Source organism: Suncus etruscus, chromosome 3 (assembly GCF_024139225.1).
Source record: "Suncus etruscus isolate mSunEtr1 chromosome 3, mSunEtr1.pri.cur, whole genome shotgun sequence".
NCBI classification, from domain to species: domain Eukaryota; kingdom Metazoa; phylum Chordata; class Mammalia; order Eulipotyphla; family Soricidae; genus Suncus; species Suncus etruscus.
In genome coordinates, this window is record NC_064850.1 from 74,987,915 (window position 1) to 75,010,321 (window position 22,407).

Genomic DNA, 22,407 nt, shown 5'->3' on the forward strand with positions numbered 1-22,407 from the left:
ACCAAAAAACAAAACAAAAACAGAACAAAAAAAAACAACTTATTGGACACAGAGTCATAGTATCAGATAATTTGAAATTTTGTTCTGATGTTGCTACCTTATTTCAATTTTAGTCAAAGAACCACAACTAGGGTTAAAATTTGGAGCCCTAGGTTTTCCAAGATGGTAATCTTGATTTGAAAATAATCAGTAATGGCGCAGGAGTAATAGCACAGTGGGGAGGGTGCTTACCATGCATGTGGCCAACCGTGGTTTGATCCTGGGTATTCTATATGGTCTCTTCACCACTGTCAGGAGTGATTTTGAGTACAGAACCAGGAGTAATCCCTAAGCACTACCAGGTGTGGCCCCCAAACAGAAACAAATTAGTAAATGGGTACTGAGTTTAGATGAAAATATAAAATTTAAAGAAAGAAAATCAACGAAGAGAATTCATTCTAACAAATTTTAAATTCAACAATTTTTGAACCATTGAGAGAGAGAAAAAGAGAGAGAGAGAGGCTTACTCCTCCAAACCTAAAGTTAAGAGAGGAATGAATGGGAAAGAGGGACTATGACTATGACTATGCTATGTCATTAACTCAGGGTATCATATCAGGTCTTGGGGCTTAGGTTTAAAGTTCTGTGAGGAGGATTTGAAAACAACAACAACAACAACAACTAACTTCCAACATGTATTAACAGGAAATAACACACTGAACTGGACCTGTACCTGTACATGGTTCTTCAGTCTATGCATGTCTAGTTGGACACATGGGGCCAATGGAAGTCTTCATAACTTATTTTAAATGACAGTTTCTGGTTTGGATAGAATTTAATAGATTGAGTGTATAATTTTTTTGCGGAGACCTGGGTTCAGTCCAGGCATTATACAGTCCTCCTGAGCACCACCAAGAGTAAACTCTGAACATTAAACTGGGAATCCCTGAGCACCACTAGGAGTGGCTCCCAAATTACAAAAATTAAGTAAATTAATTAAAAGACAGTTCTTTACAAGAAGACTGGATTAATTTAATAGTCTAACTGGAATCTCTTTCCCTCACAATTAGGTACTATGCAGCATTTTTATATTAGTATGAAGAGCTTTGGTTTAAAATATTTAACAGTTTGTCAATTACTTAGCCTCTTTATGTCTTCTACATGCTGAAATAATATAATTACCTAGAAAAACCAATTTAATCACATGGCAGATCCTTGTAAAGAGGATTCCATATGAAAGGTAGTTTATAAATAGCCCTAACTTCAGTACTGTCTCTCTGGCCCCATTAATTGTATTCTGAAATACAGACTTTATACAAAATATTTCAATAAGGCAGGAAGAGTGTTTTAATTGCACACAGCAGACATAGGCACCCATGTTCCCCAGTCACTGCCAGGAATTATTTAGGAGTGTAGAGTTGTGAGTAAGCCTCTGGTTTAGTCCCAAACTAAACTACATATGCTTCTTTTAGGTTTACAAAGTTCACAAAAATTTTCTTATTTTATTTTTCATATTCCTGATTCTTGTCTCAAGGTGACTGACCATTAATACTTAGCATTTTCCTTTTACTTACATTTATTTTTGTTTCCATGATTTTCAAAGTTGTTTAAAATAGAAATTTAGATGTATTGTATTGTCTTCTTTGATTCTCCCTCTCTGGGACCCCATCTATACACTGACTCAAAGCTCCCTTAATTTTCTCAACATGACTCTGACAGATTGTTATTTCACATTAAATTTTTTTATTAACTAACTGTGATTTACAAAGTTAATTATAGTTTAGTTTTAAGCAAATAATATTTCAACATCAATCTTACTATAATTTCAACTCCTTCCACCAGTCTTCCCCAATACTATTAAAGAGATATGTTTTACATTTTTAAGTTTAATAATTGTCATCTGTGTCCCATAGTTTCAATAGTGTTGGATCTTACATTTTAGATATACACAGATACACCTGTATACCACAGCACAGAGCTCCCTCTAAAATCAGGTAAAAGACAGAAATATACACTTTGCCTACTATTTTTCATGATACTACTGGAATTCCTTGCTTCAGCTACTAGGAATTGGAGCAATAGGATGAAATATTGTTATTGTTTTAGGATTACATGCAATATACATACATATATACATATATGTATATATAGAGAAAGAGGATCTAAGGATTCCACTAAAATATTTTTGAAAACAATAATCCAGTATAACAAACCAGCAAACTTCACAATCAACACAAAGTTTGTTTTATTCCTTTATAAAAAATTGAAAATTAATTTTAAAAAGACTTCCATTTGAAATAGTGTAAAAAGTCAATTGCCAAAAATTGATATAAGAAGCAAATAATGTGAAAAATTACAAATCATTTAAAGAAATAGATAAGGATTTTGCTAAAAGAAAAAATATATGTTAATGACTTCAAAGACTGGGTATAATTTCAAAATGATCATCCTACCAACATTATTATATAGATTCAATAAATCCCCATCAAAATTTTAATAACATTCTTCAATGACTTAGAAGGGTCCCTGATAAAAATTGTGTGTAAAATTCTCCCAAAGCAAAGACATTTGGAGAACTGAAATTGGAGGTATTGTGTTTCTTAGCTTGAAACTATACTGTTACCCCATCCTCCATTCTTCCTGTGTAATCTTACCTGATAGTAAAACCTGCCCATTTTGGGGAGGGTCTTTGGGAAGTATCAAGAGGATTACCTCAGGGGCAAGAAGAGTATCTGGAGGATTGATTAAGAGAGAAGAAAATGGGAGGACTGGCAGGATGGAGGTAGAAGAAATATGTTAAGATGACAGGGTAGCTGGAATAGGCTGCTTAAATGGTTAGCCTAGGTAGCTAGGGCCTTGAATAAAGCTGATGTCTCCTGAAACCTGATAGCTGTGAGTCTTTTCTCACAGCCACACTAAGACCAGCAGGCTGGAGGGAGTTGCAGGTGCATGGTTTGAGCTGGAGGAGAAAGACCTCACCCTCCATCCATCTCACCATCATCCACGTTCATCTAGCATTTAATAATTTGTTTTACTACACTATACTATGAAGTTAAAGTCATCAATACAGCTTGGTATAATAATAAAGACTGTCATATTAATAGTTTAGAATTGAGAACTCATATCCTCAGATACATGACAGCAGATTTATGACAAAAGAACCAAATCCATAAAGTTTTCTCTTCAATAAATGGTGTTTGGAAAACTGAATACCTACATTCAAAAAATAAAACTGTATCTATATCAAATACTTTACACAAAAATGAATAAAAATGGATTGAAGATCATTATATTGTACCAGATTTTATAAAATATATTGAAGTAAATACAGGAAGAATATTATCTTCCATTCCGGTTGAAAAGATTTCTTGGGAATGTCCCAGTTCATTTGCCTGTAATGTCACAACTCTCATTAGTCTATAATATCCAGCTTTTCAAGATAAAATAAGACTCAGAGGAGTCTTATGGTAGAATGTCAGCATTGTTCACCTATCAACCATATGCACTGCTAATTTTTTTAGAGATTACTAACCTACAGTAAATATCTTTAGAAAAGCTGTTCTTTGCAAAGTATTTATTTTAGTTTGACTATATTTCCTTTTCTTATTGAGTATTCCAAAAATGTGAATCTTACAAACTACTTTATAAAAATCTTTAATAATAATACAAACTATAGAAGAAGCAGTAACATATATAGTTTTAAGTTTTATTATATTTTAGTTGAGAAGCATTCTGAATAAAACATATTTATTACATGCATAGCATGTAATAAATATATTTTATTAAATAGTAATGACCATTAATTATACTATTTGTGATTAAATGAATTTATTATAATAAAGAATTCAAAAGCATTAAAGAAAAAGTGCTGTTTACAAGGCTAACTTACTTTTGGGAATAACAAGACTAGGAAGTATTATTATAGAGGTATTAAACACATAAAGAAATTATAGGCTTCCCATTGAGTCTTTTGATATATTCTTGTGGAGGGGGTGGAATCCAGGGCAGTTTTACATCACACATCATGTCTTGTTGGGTTTGCAAAATTATTTGTAACCATGTGGGAAGTGTCCTTGGGTTGGGGTCCTTCTGGGGCTGAATGGGTAGCATGCAACAGTCCACGATTAGGAGGGTGAGAAGGCCATAAAGCATGAGTCAGTAGGTGTGTTGGTTGTAATTTCTTGCAGAGGCATGTGATGTGGGGCTGGGAGGGTGTCCTTTTGGTTTGGAAGCTTGGTGGTAGTTTATTGGAGCAGGAGGTTATTAACCTACTGGTTAATAACTGAAGGTAAATAGGATTAAATAAGGAAGGATAATATCAGGATTGAGGGATGAGAGGCTAAAAGGATTTCTGAAGCAAGGAGGAGGGTTAATATATAAGAGGGGCTATATGCAATTTAGGCATGGCTTGTTTAGAATTTAGGTTTGGCAATTTGTCCACTGTCTACAAACTCTTGCCCACATAAAGACAGACATTAGTATTCTATTCTTAGGCTGTTGTTGGAAGCCTGAAACTCATAGGCTGGGTCTGAGCTCTTAAGATATGATTGAGTTAAGAAAAGATAAATAATTAGTTAAGATATGGCTTAGGAGAGAAAGGAGGGAAAAACAAAAGATAAGAGAGAAGAAAAAAAGTCGAATAAGTAAATACGGTAAAAATAAGTTAAAGAATTGAGCCAGTACATAGGTATTGGAGGGTTTTTCACTTTGGAGGCTCTTCATCACTGACGGGGGTGGTCTTCGCTAAATAAAGGTTTCAGGATTATATAGTGGCTGGAGCATTTTAGGATAAGCTTCAGAGATTCTTGATAGGCAATCAACAAAAACAAAAAACTTGGAAAACTGTCTATGAAGAACACTATGGTATTTAATGCATATATTAGGATTTACTTAAGAAAATTACTCAAATTATTTCAATGCATTTGACATTTTGTGGAATATGGCTCTTGTTTTTTCTGGTTAGATGAAGAGAAAATAATCACAATGTATGTGATGTGTATATACTGAATTGACTTGAGATGGATTTTCAAGATGACCATATTACTTCTCATAAGAATATAAAGTTTATGATTACAGGAGGAATTTAAAAAAAATTATTTACAAAGTCTAAGTACTTAGAAAAACTCCTGTTACATAAAAGGCACAGTAAAAATTTGTTGAATAAGCAAGTTAGTTATGCTTCATTCTTTCACAATAGATAATTAAAAATTATCTCTCATTTCCTATGTAACTTTTTGAAAGATGTTATATTTTATTTTATATAAATTGCTGTAAAATTAATTTACTTTTGATAATAATTCAAAAGGTTTCTAGTATGTGCTAAGTGATTTCACATATGTTATATAACTTGATCTTCCTAATAACTATGAAGGATATTTACATAGAAATAATTACAAAGAAGGAAGATAAGCAATACAAAAAAAGGCTTACTTACTTGTTTAGGTAACATAATAAATAGAAAAATAGGGATATACATAAACAAATATATATACATATACAAATATATATATATACAAATATATATATATGTATATATAGGTCTTTTGATTCAAGCCTAGTCATTCATTAACTCTACTCAAATGTGCTCTAATTTAGTTAGGATAATCAATTAATTGTATTCTTTGTATACTTCATAATATTTGATACTTCAAACTCATTTAAGAATTTATTTACAAAAAATTCAAATTTATGTTTTGTTGTTGATTTGTGTGTGTGTGTGTGTGTGTGTGTGTGTGTGTGTGATACCTAACTGTGCTCAAGGTTTTCTCATGGCTGTGCTCAGGGATCATTCTTGACAAGGTAATGGGGGAAAGGACATAAGATGTCAATGTCAACATTTAACCTGGATAGGCTGCATGCCAAGCAAAGGCTTTTTCACTGTATTGTATCTTTAGGCTCCATTTTCTTTGTTGCAATATGAAAAAGTACTCAGACTAGAAGAGAAGAGCACTCAGAATGATTTTTGTCTAAGTCTTAATACTATAACTAATCCTTCCATTGTTTGCATTTTTATTCAAGTCAAATTTGCATTTCCATAGGCACATAAGGGATAAGGAAACCTGTGGTTGGTGGTAACATGAAATAGGGCTAAAGGCTATTGATGCAGGCATTATAATTAATAATGGTATCTTATTGCCAAAGCACACCTGAAATTTAAAGCACTGCTATAATCTCAAAATTTATTTTGAAGTATACTTTTAGTTAACATCAGATAGATATGAATGAATTTGTTATAATTGTGATATTTTAGGCACAATTTCATCACTACAATAGTGAGCTACTTGGTTTGGCTCCAAAGTTGTTTCAAAAATAGAATATGTACTATCATAGAGAATAGGCAATTTCTAAACTGACAAATAGAGGAACAACACTTACTTGAAATATAATTTTGTTTTTTTGTTTGCTTTTTTGTTTTGGGGTCACACCTGGCAGCACTCAGGAGCTACTCCTGGCTCTATGCTTAGAAGTCACTCCTGGAAGGCTCAGGGGACCATATGGGATGTTTGGGATTCGAACCACCATCCTTCTGCATGCAAGGCAAATACCTTACCTCCATGCTATCTCTCAGGCCCCTGAAATATAATTTTTATATGATTACTTTTCTAGATTTCAAGTGCTTTAAATTATATGCAAATTATAAATAAACAATTAAAATAGGAAATGCGAGATTTTATTTTTAATAATGCTAGTATGATATAGGATATATTGACCAAGAAATAACCATAAACTTCATATATTCTGATTCTATCAAAATTATAAAGCAAATTTGAACATTATTTTACATTATAAAGAATTTCTTGAATTACAAAGTAAAACTTAAGTAGGTCGCACACTCACTCAACAGCTACCATATGAGTTGCCAGGGATTGAACCCAAACTGTTCTAACTCAAGTATTCTACTTACTGTGCTATTTCTGTGGCCCCTGCCTCTATTATCTTCAGTCACTTATTGTTCTGTAATAGTTAATTTCCCTACATCCCATCATTAAACATGTCTTCAGAGAATCAATAATAAGTACTAACAATGTTGTAGTTGATGCTTTCTCAAAGTAAATAAAAATTTGCTTATCCTACTTTATATCTGGTTCTTGACTATAAGTTTGTCCAATGATGTTTCATAATTTTATGTATATTTTCTTCCATATATACTTTTTTTTTTAACAAAGCTCTACTATTTCCTCAGATCCAACCAAACGAGGATGATTATGGTATATGGCAACATCAGCAAAAAAGGGATGATCAATAAAACTTTTCCTTTAGAATAGTTCCTCTCAAAAGGAATTTTGCACCAGTGTCATCTGGAAAGATAATAAATGACATAGAAGAACAGGTTTAGGGTTGGAATTATGTTTCTTATTTATTTTTACTGACTCCTAGGTATTTCTGATAACCAGTGGAAATTTGAGAATATTGTTTTTCCTAAGGGAAATATTGAACTATCACACAATCTGTCTCTCTCTGTCTCTCTTTCTCTCTCTCTCTAATTCTTAAATCCTGGAGAAATATTGTTCCACAGAGGAATTAATGGATACCTGTAAGGAAAAAGTAATGTCCCTTGATCCATATATCATGGGAATTTCACAGACTCAGAGGCACTGAATGACCAATACTCATCAAAACCCATTTAAGTTCTATAGGAAATATTAAGTTGTTTAAATGATGTTGCTACTAAAATTATTGTGTTTGTGTGTGTTCATAATTTCTTCCCTTCAAAAAATTATCTGAACTCTGAATTAAGATAACAGGACAAAATTGGAAGTTCTTTGAAATTAATGCAGCCAAGAGTGAAGTGGAACCTAAAATACTACTTATTAAACTGCACTTTCTTAAAGAATTATTATATTGAAACTGATCTACAGAGTTCTTCATAGTTGAATTTAAGATATACAATGATTCAGGGCGCTTCCCCCACTAGAGTCAATCTCCCTCCACCAATAGACCCAGAGTGCATCCTATTCCACCACTCATTACCCTGTGGCCTGCTCGAGTAACAGGCCCTTTTGAGTTTAAGATTGTTAAAGTTTAGTAGGTCCCTTGATTCTATTATTGTTGACTTTGGCTTGGATATTTAGTTCTGTCCTTATTTGTTTCCCCACCAATGCATCTGAGACCACTTGTTCCCTGGCCCCCAGCCTTTCTTTATTCCTTTCTTGGTACTTTTATAAAAAAAAAAAGTGGTAATATGTGGTAATATAAAGTAATCTGTGTCCTGATTCTAAGGAAAAGGCGGGAGCCCTAATTTAAAAGATAAGAGATAAAAAATACAATAAATATTAACAAATAAGGTGTATGTGGCAGGTGTTTTTGTTTTGTTTTGTTTTTCATAGGAACAGAAAAATATGGAGAAAATAGAAAGGTAAAACTCTGGCCTAAAAACAGGGAGACCTTACCCATGAAGCATCCTTGCATAAGATTAATTATAGGCTATGAGCATACTAAATTTTCTATCCATGAAGTCTTTCTCTGTGGTATAATAAACTGCACTTTTGCCTCTGATTTTGGATTTTAAAGAATTATCATGAAATTCATAGGACTTATTGGAATACCAGTTAATAACTATCAATATAGCCTGGTAACTTAAGCCATCAAATCCTTCTGGATTCTGATTGGTGGACACAGTCAATATTATGTGCTAAATCATTAAAATTTAATGTGTACCTGATATTAACATTTTGAAAAGCACCTATAAGCTATAAGCCAGAAAACTTTTGCCAGATCTAGTGAAAGAGCAAGACGAGATAAAATTCTTGGCTTAGATTTTCTTAGATTTTTCTTCTGCGTGGAAAGGAAAATGAGGATTAGCAGTTGGAATGTCACTGTAGAGCATTTTTATCTTGCAGGTGCCAAATTGGCTTCTGTTCCCCTTCTCCATTTTGGAGACATGTGTCTATTTTATGGGAAAAGAAATAGAAAAAAAAGTTCTTATCTGGGGCCGGAGAGGTGGCACTAGAGGTAAAGTGTATCTGCCTTGCAAGCGCTAGCCAAGGAAGGACCGCAGTTCGATCCCCTGGCATCCATATGGTCCAACCAAGCCAGGGGCGATTTCTGAGCGCTTAGCCAGGAGTAACCCCTGAGCATCAAACGGGTGTGCCCCCCCCAAAAAAAAACAAAAAAAGTTCTTGTCATGTAGGTCATCTACTCTTTTAGCCTTGCCAACTGATAATATGACTACATTATTGATTGTCCTATTGATTCGTTATTGACTTACCAGCCATTCTAACAGGGAGTTGATTTTTTTATATATAAATCTTGGTAAAAGCTTTAACTTTTATTTAATAGAAATATTTTCTCAAGCTTACTTGTAATTTTTAGAGTGGCAAGAGAATACCTGATATAAATTATCTAATAACATTGTAATCTATAGTAACCAGGAAACAAATATTCATTTTTCAAGCTCCATCATTATTTTGAAAGGATCTTATTTCCCATAAAAAATAAATGGAGAGAAGATAAAGTTTTAAATATATATATATTAAATTTTATTTTATTTTATTGAAATTATAGTGATTTACAAAGTCATTCTTTGATGGGTTTCAGACAAACAATGAATCAAGGTCATCCCATCACCAACAGTAACCTTCCTTTACCAATGTGCATTCCATACCACCACACCCAGTCACCTAGCATGACAGTATAAAAGGCCCATTTTAAGTTTAGATTGTTAAAGTTTGGGTATCCTGATTACATGATTGTGACTTTGGCTTGGATATTTAGTTGTGCTCTTTTTTTTAAACACCACCATCTTTTCATATTTGTGCTTCTTCTGTTCCACTCAATTTTGTTCCTTCTCCTAACTATAATTAGGGGCCAAGGCTGTTCGAAACAACTCCCATTTAAATCACTGCATTTCTTAATGTAGTTATTCTAAATCTCATAAGTGATATAATTCTGTACTTATCCTCCTATTCTGGATTATTTAATTTAATATAATATCTTCCAATTCCATCCATGTTGCAGCAAATTGCTTCAATCCTTACAGCTACGTAGTATTCCATTGTACCACATTTTTAAAGATCTACTCTTCTATTGTTGGGCATCTATGTTGATTCCAGGTCTTAGCTATTTTTAACTTGGAGCTCAGACTCCACTGTGCAGATAAGCATGGCTCCTCCCAGAGGGGCAGAACTGGAGAAAATCCTGAGCTTCCACTTGTCACTTGGGCCTTGATATGCAGGGGAGCATGTCCCTGAAAGAAGGGACAATACCAGAGATATATGCTTTGCTTCCTGCTTTAGTACTTCTCCTGGTCAATTAACCCAGCACAAATAAAATTTACCACACTGAAAAGGTAACAATGGGGAAACAATGCAGACCTCAACCATGCATAAACAATGAAAAATGGTAGCTCTGATGATCCAACAAGAACCAACTACATATATAGCCTCTCAGATAAGGACTTCAGAGAAGAAAGAAGACCTGAAAAGTCTATTTTAAGGCAAGGAAGACCCAAGAGACACACCAAACTCCTACAAAATGGTGACACCTAATTATATGAAAGTCATCTCTTTCAATATCAATGGGCTAAATGCATCTATTAAGAGAAACAGAATGACAAAATGAATCAAAAACCAAATCCAACATTTTTCTGCCTGCAAGAAACATAATTGATAAAGCAAAGCAAACAGAGGCTCAAAGTCAAAGACTGGAGATCAAGCAAACAATTCTTTACAAAGGCTGGGATGGTGATACTAATATTGGATAACACTGATTTTAGGAATAAAAAGTTTATAAGAATCATAGATATACATTTCTAACTAATCAAGAGATGTGTATACCAAGAAGAAATTTTATTTCTAAAATATATGCACCCAATGAGGGGCTAGCAAAATACTTCAAACAACTGTTGATAAATTTGAAGACATCAGTAACATCACGATAATAGTGGGAGAATTTAACACTGCCTTCACAACCTTGATATGTCCACCAACCTCACTACAAAGAACGGTGAGTGCTATTAGAGAAAAAACTACACTGAGAACTATCATAACAATGTCAATGAGTAAGGGAAGTAGAAAGCCTGTCTGGAATACAGGGCGTGGGAGATGAGGGCATTGGTGATGGGAATCTTGTACTGGTGAAGGAGAATACTCTTTTTTATGACTGAAACCCAACAAAAGTCATGTTTTAATCACTGTGTTTAAAGAAATTTAAAAAAATTTAAAAAAGAAATATTTGCAAATAAAGTTGCACTTTTCTAGGAAAAATACTTAAAAAATGATATACTGACTCTGAATAAAGAAATAGAGAAGAGTGTCTTTGTATATATACTACATGATGGACCATAAAGTGAAGAGGATACAAATAATTTCTGTTATCTTCCCAAACATTAATGCACTGAAAATAGAGGTGAACTACAAGCAGGTATAGACAAATAACTTTAAACCTGGAAATTAACAGCTCACTGCTGAAGAACCAGCAGATTAGAGACAAAATCAAAGAGCAAATCAAAAGATTCTTGGAAGGAAATTAGAAAGAAAACACAAATTATCAGATTCTGTGGGACACAGCAAAAGCAGTATTAAGAGGAAATTTTACAGCTTTACTAGCATTTATCAGAAAGTCAGAAAAGGTCTAATAAATTTCTTTCTGGCACAGCTTGAGGAATTGGAAAATAGAGCAACAAAATGAGCTGAACATGGACAGATATAAGAACATACTAAAACTTGGGGCAGAAATTAATTAATTGGACATCCAAAAATAGAAAATATCAGTGAAAACAAGAATAAGTTATTTAAAAAAATAAACAAGATCAACAAATCATTAGCAAGACTCACAAAAAATATGAGTAGAAAAACTTAATAAGCAGGATGAGAAATGAAAAGGTTTGTCATTATAGGTACTATCAAAACTGAAAGGGCAATCAGAGATTACTTTGAGGATCTTTAAGCCACAAAACAAGAAAACCTGAACTAAATAAATAAAATTTTGGAATCCTACAACACTTCAGGCATGATCAAAGATGATTTGCAATACCACAACACACAGGTCACTATTGAAGAAATTAAAACAGTAATCAAAATTTTCCCCCAAATCAAATGCCCATGGATAGATTCAGTGAGGTTTTAAACCTTCAAGATTTATGCCAATACTCTTTAAGCTCATTAAGGAAGCTGAAGAAATAGATACATTCCTAAATATATTTATGAAGCTAACATCACCCTAATACCAAAAGCAGATAAAGATATCACAAAAAATGAGAATTATAGGCCCATATATTAATGTACACAGATGCAATGATTCTCAACAAATAGAATTCAATGACTCATCAAGAAGCTTGTACACCATGACCAAGTAGGTTTCATTCCAGAGATGCACTGATGGGTTAATTACCTAAATAAATCAATATAATACATCATATCAGTAAAATAAATAAAAACTACATCATCACATAAATAGATGCAGAGAAACCATTTGACAAGTTCTAGCACATCCATTCATAATAAAAACTCTCAATATTAGGCTCACTGAAGAAACTTTCCTAAATATTGTCAAAGCTATTTATCACAACCCCATTGAAACCTTTTACTCACTGGAGAAAAACTAATAGTGTTTTCACTAAGATCCAGAACAAGGCAATTACAAATAAATTCCTTCTATTTAATATAGTAATAGAAATGTTAGCATAGCAATTTGCCAAGAAAAATACATAAAGACACCTAGGAAAGGAAGTAGTGAAGCTGTTGTTGTTTGCAGATGACGTGATACTTTATCTAGAAAATCTTAAATACTCCACAAAAAAGCTCCCAGAAACAATAGTCTTTATAGGAAACTGGCAGTTTACAAAGTTAATATGCAATAATCTATGACTTTCTATACACAAATTACAAAATAGAAAAAAAGCTATTTAAAATTTGTTCAAAATTTTGCCTCAGAAAATAAAGTACCTGGGAGTCAAATTAACTAAAGAAATGAAATAGCTATATGAAAAAAACTACAAAATACTGATTTATAAAATAAAAGTGGACACAAGGAGACACATAACCTGCTCATGGATTGTGAGGAATAACATCATCAAACTGTCAATACTTCCTAAAATATTGTACAGATTTAATGCAATTGTTATAATAAATCCACATGACATTTTTCAAAGTGTATCAGATGCTCCTGAAATTCATACAAGGAATAAATTCATATGGATTAATATAATTTACATGGAGTAATCCACAAAATCACTAAAGCAATACTTGGCAAAAAATCTGAAACATCACTCTACTTAACTTTAAACTGTACTATAAAGAAGTAGTCTTAAAACAGCATGGTATTGGAATAAAGACAGACCTCAGATCAATGGCATAGACTTGAATATACAGATTCAGACCCACAGGTTTCCAAACAATTAATTTTTGATAAAGGAATAAGAAATCCAAAGTGGACCAAGGAAAGCCTCTTCAAAAAGCAGTGATAGACACAAAACTCCATAGCAATAATCTATACACACTAATTAAGTGACATAGATTGGAGGATGGATTAGAAAATTGAACCCAAAATTTTCTGGTGCCTACAAGAAACATATTTGAAGGGTCAGAAGAAACACAGAAATTTCTATGCAACCTGTCACTAGATCAATTAATCAAAGCTTAGTAAAAATGACTTGATTTAAAGGGAGAAATGTAAGAAAGCTCCTTTATATATATATATATATATATATAAAGAGAGAGAGGGAGGGAGGGAGGGAGGGAAGGAAGGAGAGAGGGAGGGAGGGAGAGAGAAGGGCATGGCTTTTCATCACCACAAAGCCAAATGGACATTATTTTTCTTTTGTGCATGGGCCATTCTCATTATTCAGCATGTATTGGAATACAATTCATACCTCTACAGACTAAAGAGAAAAAAATGCATAACAAACACCTCCTTAGCCCATAAAGCATGAAAATACATGTTAATCACAAACAGGAAGAGAAAAATAATGCAAACAACTGGATTACTGAATAACCAGTGGATAAGAGAGAAAAATCAATAGGTTACTGGAAATCATTGAGTAAAAGGAAACAAGATACCAGAACTTGTGGGATATAGCAATAGCAATGTTAAGAGGAATATTTACAGATTTGCAAGCATTTATCAGAAAGGAAGAAATTGCCACCCTAAAAAACCTGATGCCACAAGTTAAGAAACGGAAAATGACCAACAAGACCACAAATTAGACAGGAGGAAGAAAACAATAAAATTTAGATCAAAATTTTTTGAACTGTAGTCCCCCAAAATAAACCAGCGGATCAATGAAACCAAGAGTTGGCTCTTTGGAAAAATAAACAAGATCAATAAATTACTAGCAAGGGTTTAAATCATAAAAGACACCTTAGAAATCCAAAGGATCAACAGGAAATACTTTGAGAACCTCATTCACAAAGAAATGGCTAAATTATTGGACTCATAACTTCTTAAGCAGAACCACGCTGAGTTGGAGTACTAGAACAGACATCACTATTGATGATATTGAAATGGTAATCAAAATTCTTCCCAAAACAAAATCCATGACCAGATGGATTCAGTATTGATTTCTTTCAAACTTTTAAAGGGGACCTACTGCAAATTCTTTTCAGGATTTTCCAGAAAATTGAAGAAACAGAAGAACTTTCAAAATGTATCTATGAGAGAATATCACCCTTTTAAAACTAAAGCAGACATCATCAAAAAATACAGAAAGAAATACAGGCTAATATCCTAGACTAACAATGCAAATGTGCTTAACAAAATACCAGCAAATTGTATCCAACAATGTATTAGAATGATCATACACCACAACAAAATATGACTTATCCCATGAATGCATCAATGGTTTAACATAGACAAGCCAATCAATATAATACACGATTTTAATAAAAGAAAATAAATATAAAACCATATCCTGATGAAAACTCTCAAGAAAATGGGAATTGAAGGAACTTTTCTCAACATAGTCAAAACCATTTACCATAACCCTATAGCAAACATTATGCTCAATAGGGAAAAACTAAAATCCTTTCTTCTAGATCTGGCGCAATATGGTTTCCTACTCTTACTTCTTCTATTCAATGTAATACTGAAAGTACTTGCCATAGTATTTAAGCCAAAAAATTATAGCAAGGTCATCCAGATATGAAGGGGAGAAATCAAGCTCTCACTATTTGCAGGTGATATGATATTATATATTAGAAAATCCTAAGGACTCTACAGAAAAGCTTCTAGATACAATAGGTTTTAGTGTATAGTGGCAGGGTAAAAAATTCATACACAAATCCATGGCTTTCCTGTATTCACATATGAAAAAGAATAAAGAGATATTAAAAAAAATCAGTCTCACTCACAATTGTGCCTCAGAAAATCAATTACCTTAAAATCAACTTAACTGAAGATGTGAAAAGAGAACTACAACATACTACTTTAAGAAATAAGACAAGACACAAGGAAATGGAAACACATCTCCTGCTCGTGGATTGGGAGGATTCACATCATTAAATGACAACATTCTGTAAAGCACTGTACAAATTCAATGTAGTTATTATAAAGATACCTATCATGTTTTCCAAAAAGAGATAGGTAAAACACCTCTGAAATTCATATGGAATGGTAAAATTTTATGAATAGGCAAAATAATTCTTGGGAGAAAGAAGATTGGAGACATTATCTTTCTCAACTTCAAATTGTTCTACAAAGCAGTAGTAATTAAATAGCATGATATTGGAATAAATACTGACTCAGATAAGCAGAATAGACTTAACTATCTTTTGGCAGATACCAGGTATAAAATAAGTTAATTTTTGATAAGGGAATAAAATATTCCTTATAGCAAGGAAAGCTTCTTAAACAAGTGATAATAAGAAAACAGAACAGCTCCATGTAAGAAAAGAAAATGAAGTTACCTCTTTCTAACAACATGCATAAAGGTTAAATCAAAATGGATTAAAGGCTTTGATAAAAAGAAACTTAAAACCCTAAGTTACATATGTCTTCATGAGACTGAAGTTAAAGGCATCTTCAAGGATGAAGCACCACTGACTAAGCAAGTGGTCAAAGATAAACAAATGGTACTATATAGAATTAAGAAGCTTTTGAACCTCAAAGGAAAGTATGATGAAGATATAAAGACAGCCTAAGAATTGGTAGAAATTATTTATGCAATGCCTATCAGATTCAGGGTGAATATATAAGATATGTTACTGATAGAGTTTAGCAATTCAACTCCATCAAAAAATGGGTGGAAGAGTTGAACTGAAATTTTCTCAAAGAAGAAATACTAATGGCATAAAAATCCTCGACATCATTAAGCATCAGGGAGATGCAAATCAAAACAACAAAGTGATATCACTTCATATCACAGAGACTGTCATATATCAAAAACAAGAATAACCAGCGCTGGTGATGATATGATGAAAAGAGACTTTTTTTCACTGGTGAGGATGCAAAATGATCCAGACTTTTTTGAAAACAATATTGACTTTCTTCAAAAAAGTATTAATTGAGCCTCCATTTGACCTAGCTTCACTTCCTAGGATTATACCATTGGGTCCTAAAATGTCAATTCAGAAAAGGCATCTGAAAGTAAAGTCATGTGAATGATACCTCTTCAGTAACAATATTGCAAACTACAGTGCCTAAAAGGGAAAAGAAAAGAGAGCGATACAGAGAAAGAGATTGAAGAAAAGTGTCTGCCATAGAAACAAACTGGAGGGGGTGGTGAGGATGGAATGACAGGAAGGTAACCGGGAAATCGGTGGCAGATAATGGACACAATTGAATGGATAAGTGTTGGAACATTGATCAAAACTCAACTATCAACAGCTTTTAGCTCAGTATCTCAGGGTAATTTAAGTAAAAATCAGAAATAGCTATTATAGAAAGAAAAGTATAGAAACAAAAAGTATAACAATAGAATAATGAAAAAGAAAAGATAATTAAAGTATGTTACTGATTGTTATTGCAAACGGAATAAAGTGGTAGATTTGAATAATTGGTAATGATGAAGGCAGAGATCATAAATTTTGTATGTGTTTTGTCAGCTTCAGAACAACTATTAAGACATAAGACATGGGTCAGAGAAAAGGTTAAGTTACATACTTCGCATGTGATTGGAACTGGCGAGATCCCTGGCAGAACAGTTCTCTGAGAATCTTTGGTGCATCTCTGGAGGCCCTCAGCACCACAAGAGCATCTTTAAATTTTAATGGAAAAATGTGTCTTTACGATGATCTCAGAGGATTAAGTCCATAGAGCTTCTTTAATCTATTTTACAGAAAACATTTGCTAGAAAATTTTAAAATTAATACTTAATTTTGAGAAAATTTTTATTTTAATTTATCAAAAGAATCACAGAAATAGTCCTGGAGAAAAGCATTTGTATAATAAAATCAAGATTTTTATTCTCTACTGTATTATTATTATCCTTCAAAAACTGACTATCTTAATTCAGAAATACTTGAGCAGGGAATTCTAGATTTAAAGAGAATAAATAAACAGAAAAATGTCTCATTTAGATGAAATTTATGGCTGATCAATGTAAAATTATGTATTTAAATTAATACATTACAAAGGTTATCTTCTCTTGTTGCTATATATAGAATTGACATTGCTCTCATGATACAAGTTCTGTCTCATTTTAATTTTGCTGATAAAAAAGTGGTACAGAAGAATAGGCAGACACAATATAAATTTGGGAAACAGTGGAAAAACATACAAAATAGATGTGATTTAGTTCCACATTAGACTTAACAGAATTTTACTGACAATAGAAAAAATGTATTAAAATAAATCACAATTTTATTTTCAGCATAGGCTTGAGGAACAAATGTTTTACTTGTAGTGTTAGAAAAAGACAAAGGATCAAACAATCTCTTTCTTTAATACAACTTCAAAATTTTAATGACTTGGAAATACTTCCTGCAAAACATATTTGTTACAGGTTGAATTTTGACTAATCTAAAATTTTAAATATAACTAGTATCTTAGCAGTAATGAAAAAAAGGATTATCTTGTCTATTCTTTTGAAATATAGCCTAAAAATCAGCTGAGGGAATAAAATCCTTGTCTATAGTTGTCAGTACTTACAGTTTTTGATATAGAAGAAACAACATTAATTCTATTAAATTATCATAATTCATATCAATTTTCCTTCAAGATGGGACTACTAAATGATTATTTATTGGCATGCAATAAATCTCAGAAATCTGAAAATACTTGTCCATTTTTACTGGAATAACTTACAGTTTACTCAAGTGCCTATTTCACTGTTTGAGGAAGCATTAAGACGGAATGATACATTTTTATGAAAATAAGCAAATCAGGGGCTGGAGAGATAATTCAGTGGATAGGGCATTACATAGCATGCAGTTAACCTGTGTTCGATCCCAGACATCCCATAGAGTCACCATTCCCCTCAGCCTTACTCTCAGAGCCTGCTAGAAGTGATTTCTATGTGCAGATTCAGGAGTAACACTTAGCCCTGCCAGGTGTGGTCACAAACAAAACAAAATAAAATAATAAAAAAAGAAAGACTGTCTGAGAAAAAAATTCCTATGGAGACCAAGAAAGCTTTCTTTAGATTATCTGAGACTATCGGTTAGGAAAAGCAGTACGCATTCCCAAATAATGATTCTCTCCTCTCTTGCTCTCTGTCATTCTTTTATCTCATGCCTATTTATTAATCTATATTATTTCCTTTCTGGGATTTGAAAATTAATAAAAATAGGGCTCTAAATGAATAATTATGGTCACCAAAATCCCAAGTACTATGATTACTGAATGACTAAGGATATCTAAAACAGAGTTTATGTTTGCTTGCTAGCTAGAGATAAAATAGGCAAACGTTGTTAATTTCTTAATTTTCTCATTTCTCCTCTTATTTACCCATTGCACTATATATCTATATACTTAGTCATTTATAATCATTATTTTCTATAAATATTTAATGAATATTGTTTGGTGTCAACCAGAATACTTTTCACTGAAATACCCCTATTGTAGCAATAGGAGCTAGACTTCAGACAACAGATTTTATAAGGGAATTTTAATACAAGGATAATTAACTATAGCATATATGAGAAGACTATATATGGTACACTGAGGTTAAGTAAGGACCAAGGAAGAACATACATAGATATCCAATTAAAGGTGTAATTTGGTTGATTTTCTAAGAAGGAATAGGTCTACATTAATTAGACAACAGCAAAATGCATGTGGGAAACAGAGCATCAACAACTGTTCAGAACAGGCCGGCTACCTGAGACTGATTACAGGATATTGGTTATAAAATAGTGTTCAGAACAAACAATCTGCAGACAGAGATTGTAGGATGATTGGGGTGACCCAGAATCTGTCAGTAGAGATAAGAGTGTCTTCTCTTACTCTAGCACCAGAAATTATAGGAGCTCTCTGCCTCCTTCAGTGTTTTTTTTTATTTTTAGTCTGTTTTCTTTGGAAATATAGGGTCATGTTCATTTTGAATTCTTACTTTTGTGTTTTATCATGGAATATATAAGTTGAATAAAGCATATGAAGTTAAAAGGTAAATTGAATAAAAGGTAAGTTGAATAAAGCATATGAAGTTAAAAGGTAAATGGCTACGATGAAGAAATTGATGAGTCTCTGGCTGCTCAGTTCTTAAATTCAGGAAATGTAAGACACAGGCTTCAGTTTTACATTGGAGAACATTTGCTACCATACAATATGACTGTGTACCAGGCAGTGCGGCAGTTCAGTATTCAGGCTGAGGATGAAAGGGAGTCTACAGATGATGAGAGCAATCCTCTCGGAAGAGCCGGTATTTGGACAAAGACACATACGATATGGTACAAGCCCGTGAGAGAGGATGAAGAAAGTAATAAAGATTGTGTTGGTGGTAAACGAGGAAGAGCCCAAACAGCTCCCACAAAAACTTCCCCAAGAAATGCAAAAAAACATGATGAACTTTGGCATGATGGAGTGTGTCCATCAGTGTCAAATCCTTTAGAAGTTTATCTCATACCCACACCACCAGAAAACATAACTTTTGAAGACCCATCATTAGATGTGATTCTTCTCTTAAGAGTTTTACATGCCATCAGTCGATACTGGTATTATTTGTATGATAATGCAGTATGTAAGGAAATTATTCCAACTAATGAATTTATTAATAGTAAATTGACAGCAAAGGCAAATAGGCAGCTTCAAGATCCTTTAGTAATCATGACAGGAAACATCCCAACATGGCTTACTGAACTAGGAAAAACCTGCCCCTTTTTTTTCCCTTTTGATACTCGACAAATGCTTTTTTATGTAACTGCATTTGATCGAGACCGAGCAATGCAAAGATTACTTGATACCAATCCAGAAATCAACCAGTCTGATTCTCAAGATAGCAGAGTTGCACCTAGATTGGATAGGAAAAAACGCACTGTGAACAGAGAGGAGCTATTGAAGCAAGATGAGTCTGTGATGCAGGATCTTGGCAGCTCCCGGGCCATGTTGGAAATCCAGTATGAAAATGAGGTTGGTACCGGTCTTGGGCCTACACTGGAGTTTTATGCACTTGTATCTCAGGAACTGCAGAGAGCTGACTTGGGTCTCTGGAGAGGTGAAGAAGTAACTATTAGCAATCCAAAAGGAAGCCAAGAAGGGACCAAGTATATTCAAAACCTCCAGGGCCTGTTTGCACTTCCTTTTGGTAGGACAGCTAAGCCAGCTCATATTGCAAAGGTCAAGATGAAATTTCGTTTTTTAGGAAAATTAATGGCTAAGGCTATCATGGATTTTAGATTGGTGGATCTTCCCCTTGGCTTACCCTTTTATAAGTGGATGTTGAGGCAAGAAACTTCACTGACATCGCACGATTTGTTTGACATTGACCCAGTTGTAGCCAGATCAGTGTATCACTTAGAAGACATTGTCCGACAGAAGAAAAGACTTGAACAAGATAAATCCCAGACCAAAGAGAGTCTACAGTATGCATTAGAAACCCTTACTATGAATGGCTGCTCAGTTGAAGATCTAGGCTTGGATTTTACCCTACCAGGATTTCCCAACATTGAACTGAAGAAAGGAGGAAAGGATACACCAGTTACAATCCACAACTTAGAGGAATATTTGAGACTGGTTATATTCTGGGCACTAAATGAAGGTGTTTCCAGGCAATTTGACTCATTCCGAGATGGATTTGAATCAGTCTTCCCACTCAGTCATCTTCAGTACTTCTACCCAGAAGAACTGGATCAGCTGCTGTGTGGCAGCAAAGCAGACACATGGGATGCAAAGACATTGATGGAATGCTGCAGGCCTGATCACGGTTATACTCATGATAGTCGGGCTGTGAAGTTCTTGTTTGAGATTCTCAGTAGTTTTGATAACGAACAGCAGAGGTTATTTCTCCAGTTTGTGACAGGTAGCCCAAGATTGCCTGTTGGAGGCTTCCGGAGTTTGAATCCACCTTTGACAATAGTCCGGAAGACATTTGAATCCACAGAAAACCCAGATGACTTCCTGCCCTCTGTAATGACTTGTGTGAACTATCTTAAGTTGCCGGACTATTCAAGCATTGAGATAATGCGTGAGAAACTGTTGATAGCAGCACGAGAAGGGCAGCAGTCATTCCATCTTTCCTGATCACAACAAGAACTGCAGTGTCTGCCTGTTACAGCAACAGAAAAATCATGATTTCTTTTCTAAATGTATCACCTGAGTCAAGGAAACATGTCACTCCTTGTAGGAAAAACGGCTTGCAGATTATAAAGAGACACTTGGTCAATGTTCATTAATGGCCCCATGGACTTAAAGTGATCAGGCCCTAAAGCGTTGTTGTGATGAGGTTTCTTTAGCAAGTTCTTGTTTAAATTATCATTTATTTGATGAGTGAAGTTTTCAACTTGCTTTACTGTGTGAAATTTTAAAAGGGTTGTTTTTCCAGGCTGAACCAATAAATGTCGCTGTGCAGTTTGAAAAAAAAAAAATAAATAAAAGGTAAATTGATCATGGTCATGCAGGTAAATAAAACAAAATTTCTGCTTATTATGTTAACATGGACCACAGGCAACTGGTGGCCAATTAGTCAATAATATGGCAAATACATAATAATATAAATTACATAATAATATAGCTTTCTAAAGAAAGATACAAGAAAGATACTAATTCAGTCTTTCCATATGGAGAATGGGAGTGAGGATCAACCTCAAACATTCCCTTCAAATTTATTTCATTGATCAGAGATTTGTGAGGAGTAAATAGCCTCCATAAAAACCAATTAAAGTAAATGGATTTAGGATGATCCTTCAATAATATTGTCTATAACATCATTCAGAAATACTTCATGATAATATCTTCATTCATCAAAAGCAGTCTATATATTATAAACATTAAATTATTTTATCACTTGATCTACATCAGATTTTTTTGCATAATATTTAGGTTTTAATTTTAGAATAAAGCAAAGCATAAGAATTCATTAAAAAAAGACATGAAATGCTTTAATTAATACAATAAAAA

The 22,407-nt window shown here is 33.5% G+C and overlaps 1 protein-coding gene across 1 annotated transcript in view; it reads left to right on the forward strand.

Annotated features, from left to right (window-relative positions):
- The window catches only part of LOC126004365 (E3 ubiquitin-protein ligase TRIP12-like), a 53,876-nt gene extending 31,992 nt beyond the window's left edge, over window positions 1–21,884 (forward strand). The window contains exon 2 of the mRNA XM_049770809.1: window positions 19,507–21,884. Within this exon, the coding sequence (XP_049626766.1) occupies window positions 19,507–21,531 (2,025 nt within the window). The 3' untranslated portion in view covers window positions 21,532–21,884. The remainder of the gene's footprint in view (window positions 1–19,506) is intronic.
- Window positions 21,885–22,407: the final 523 nt, after the last annotated feature.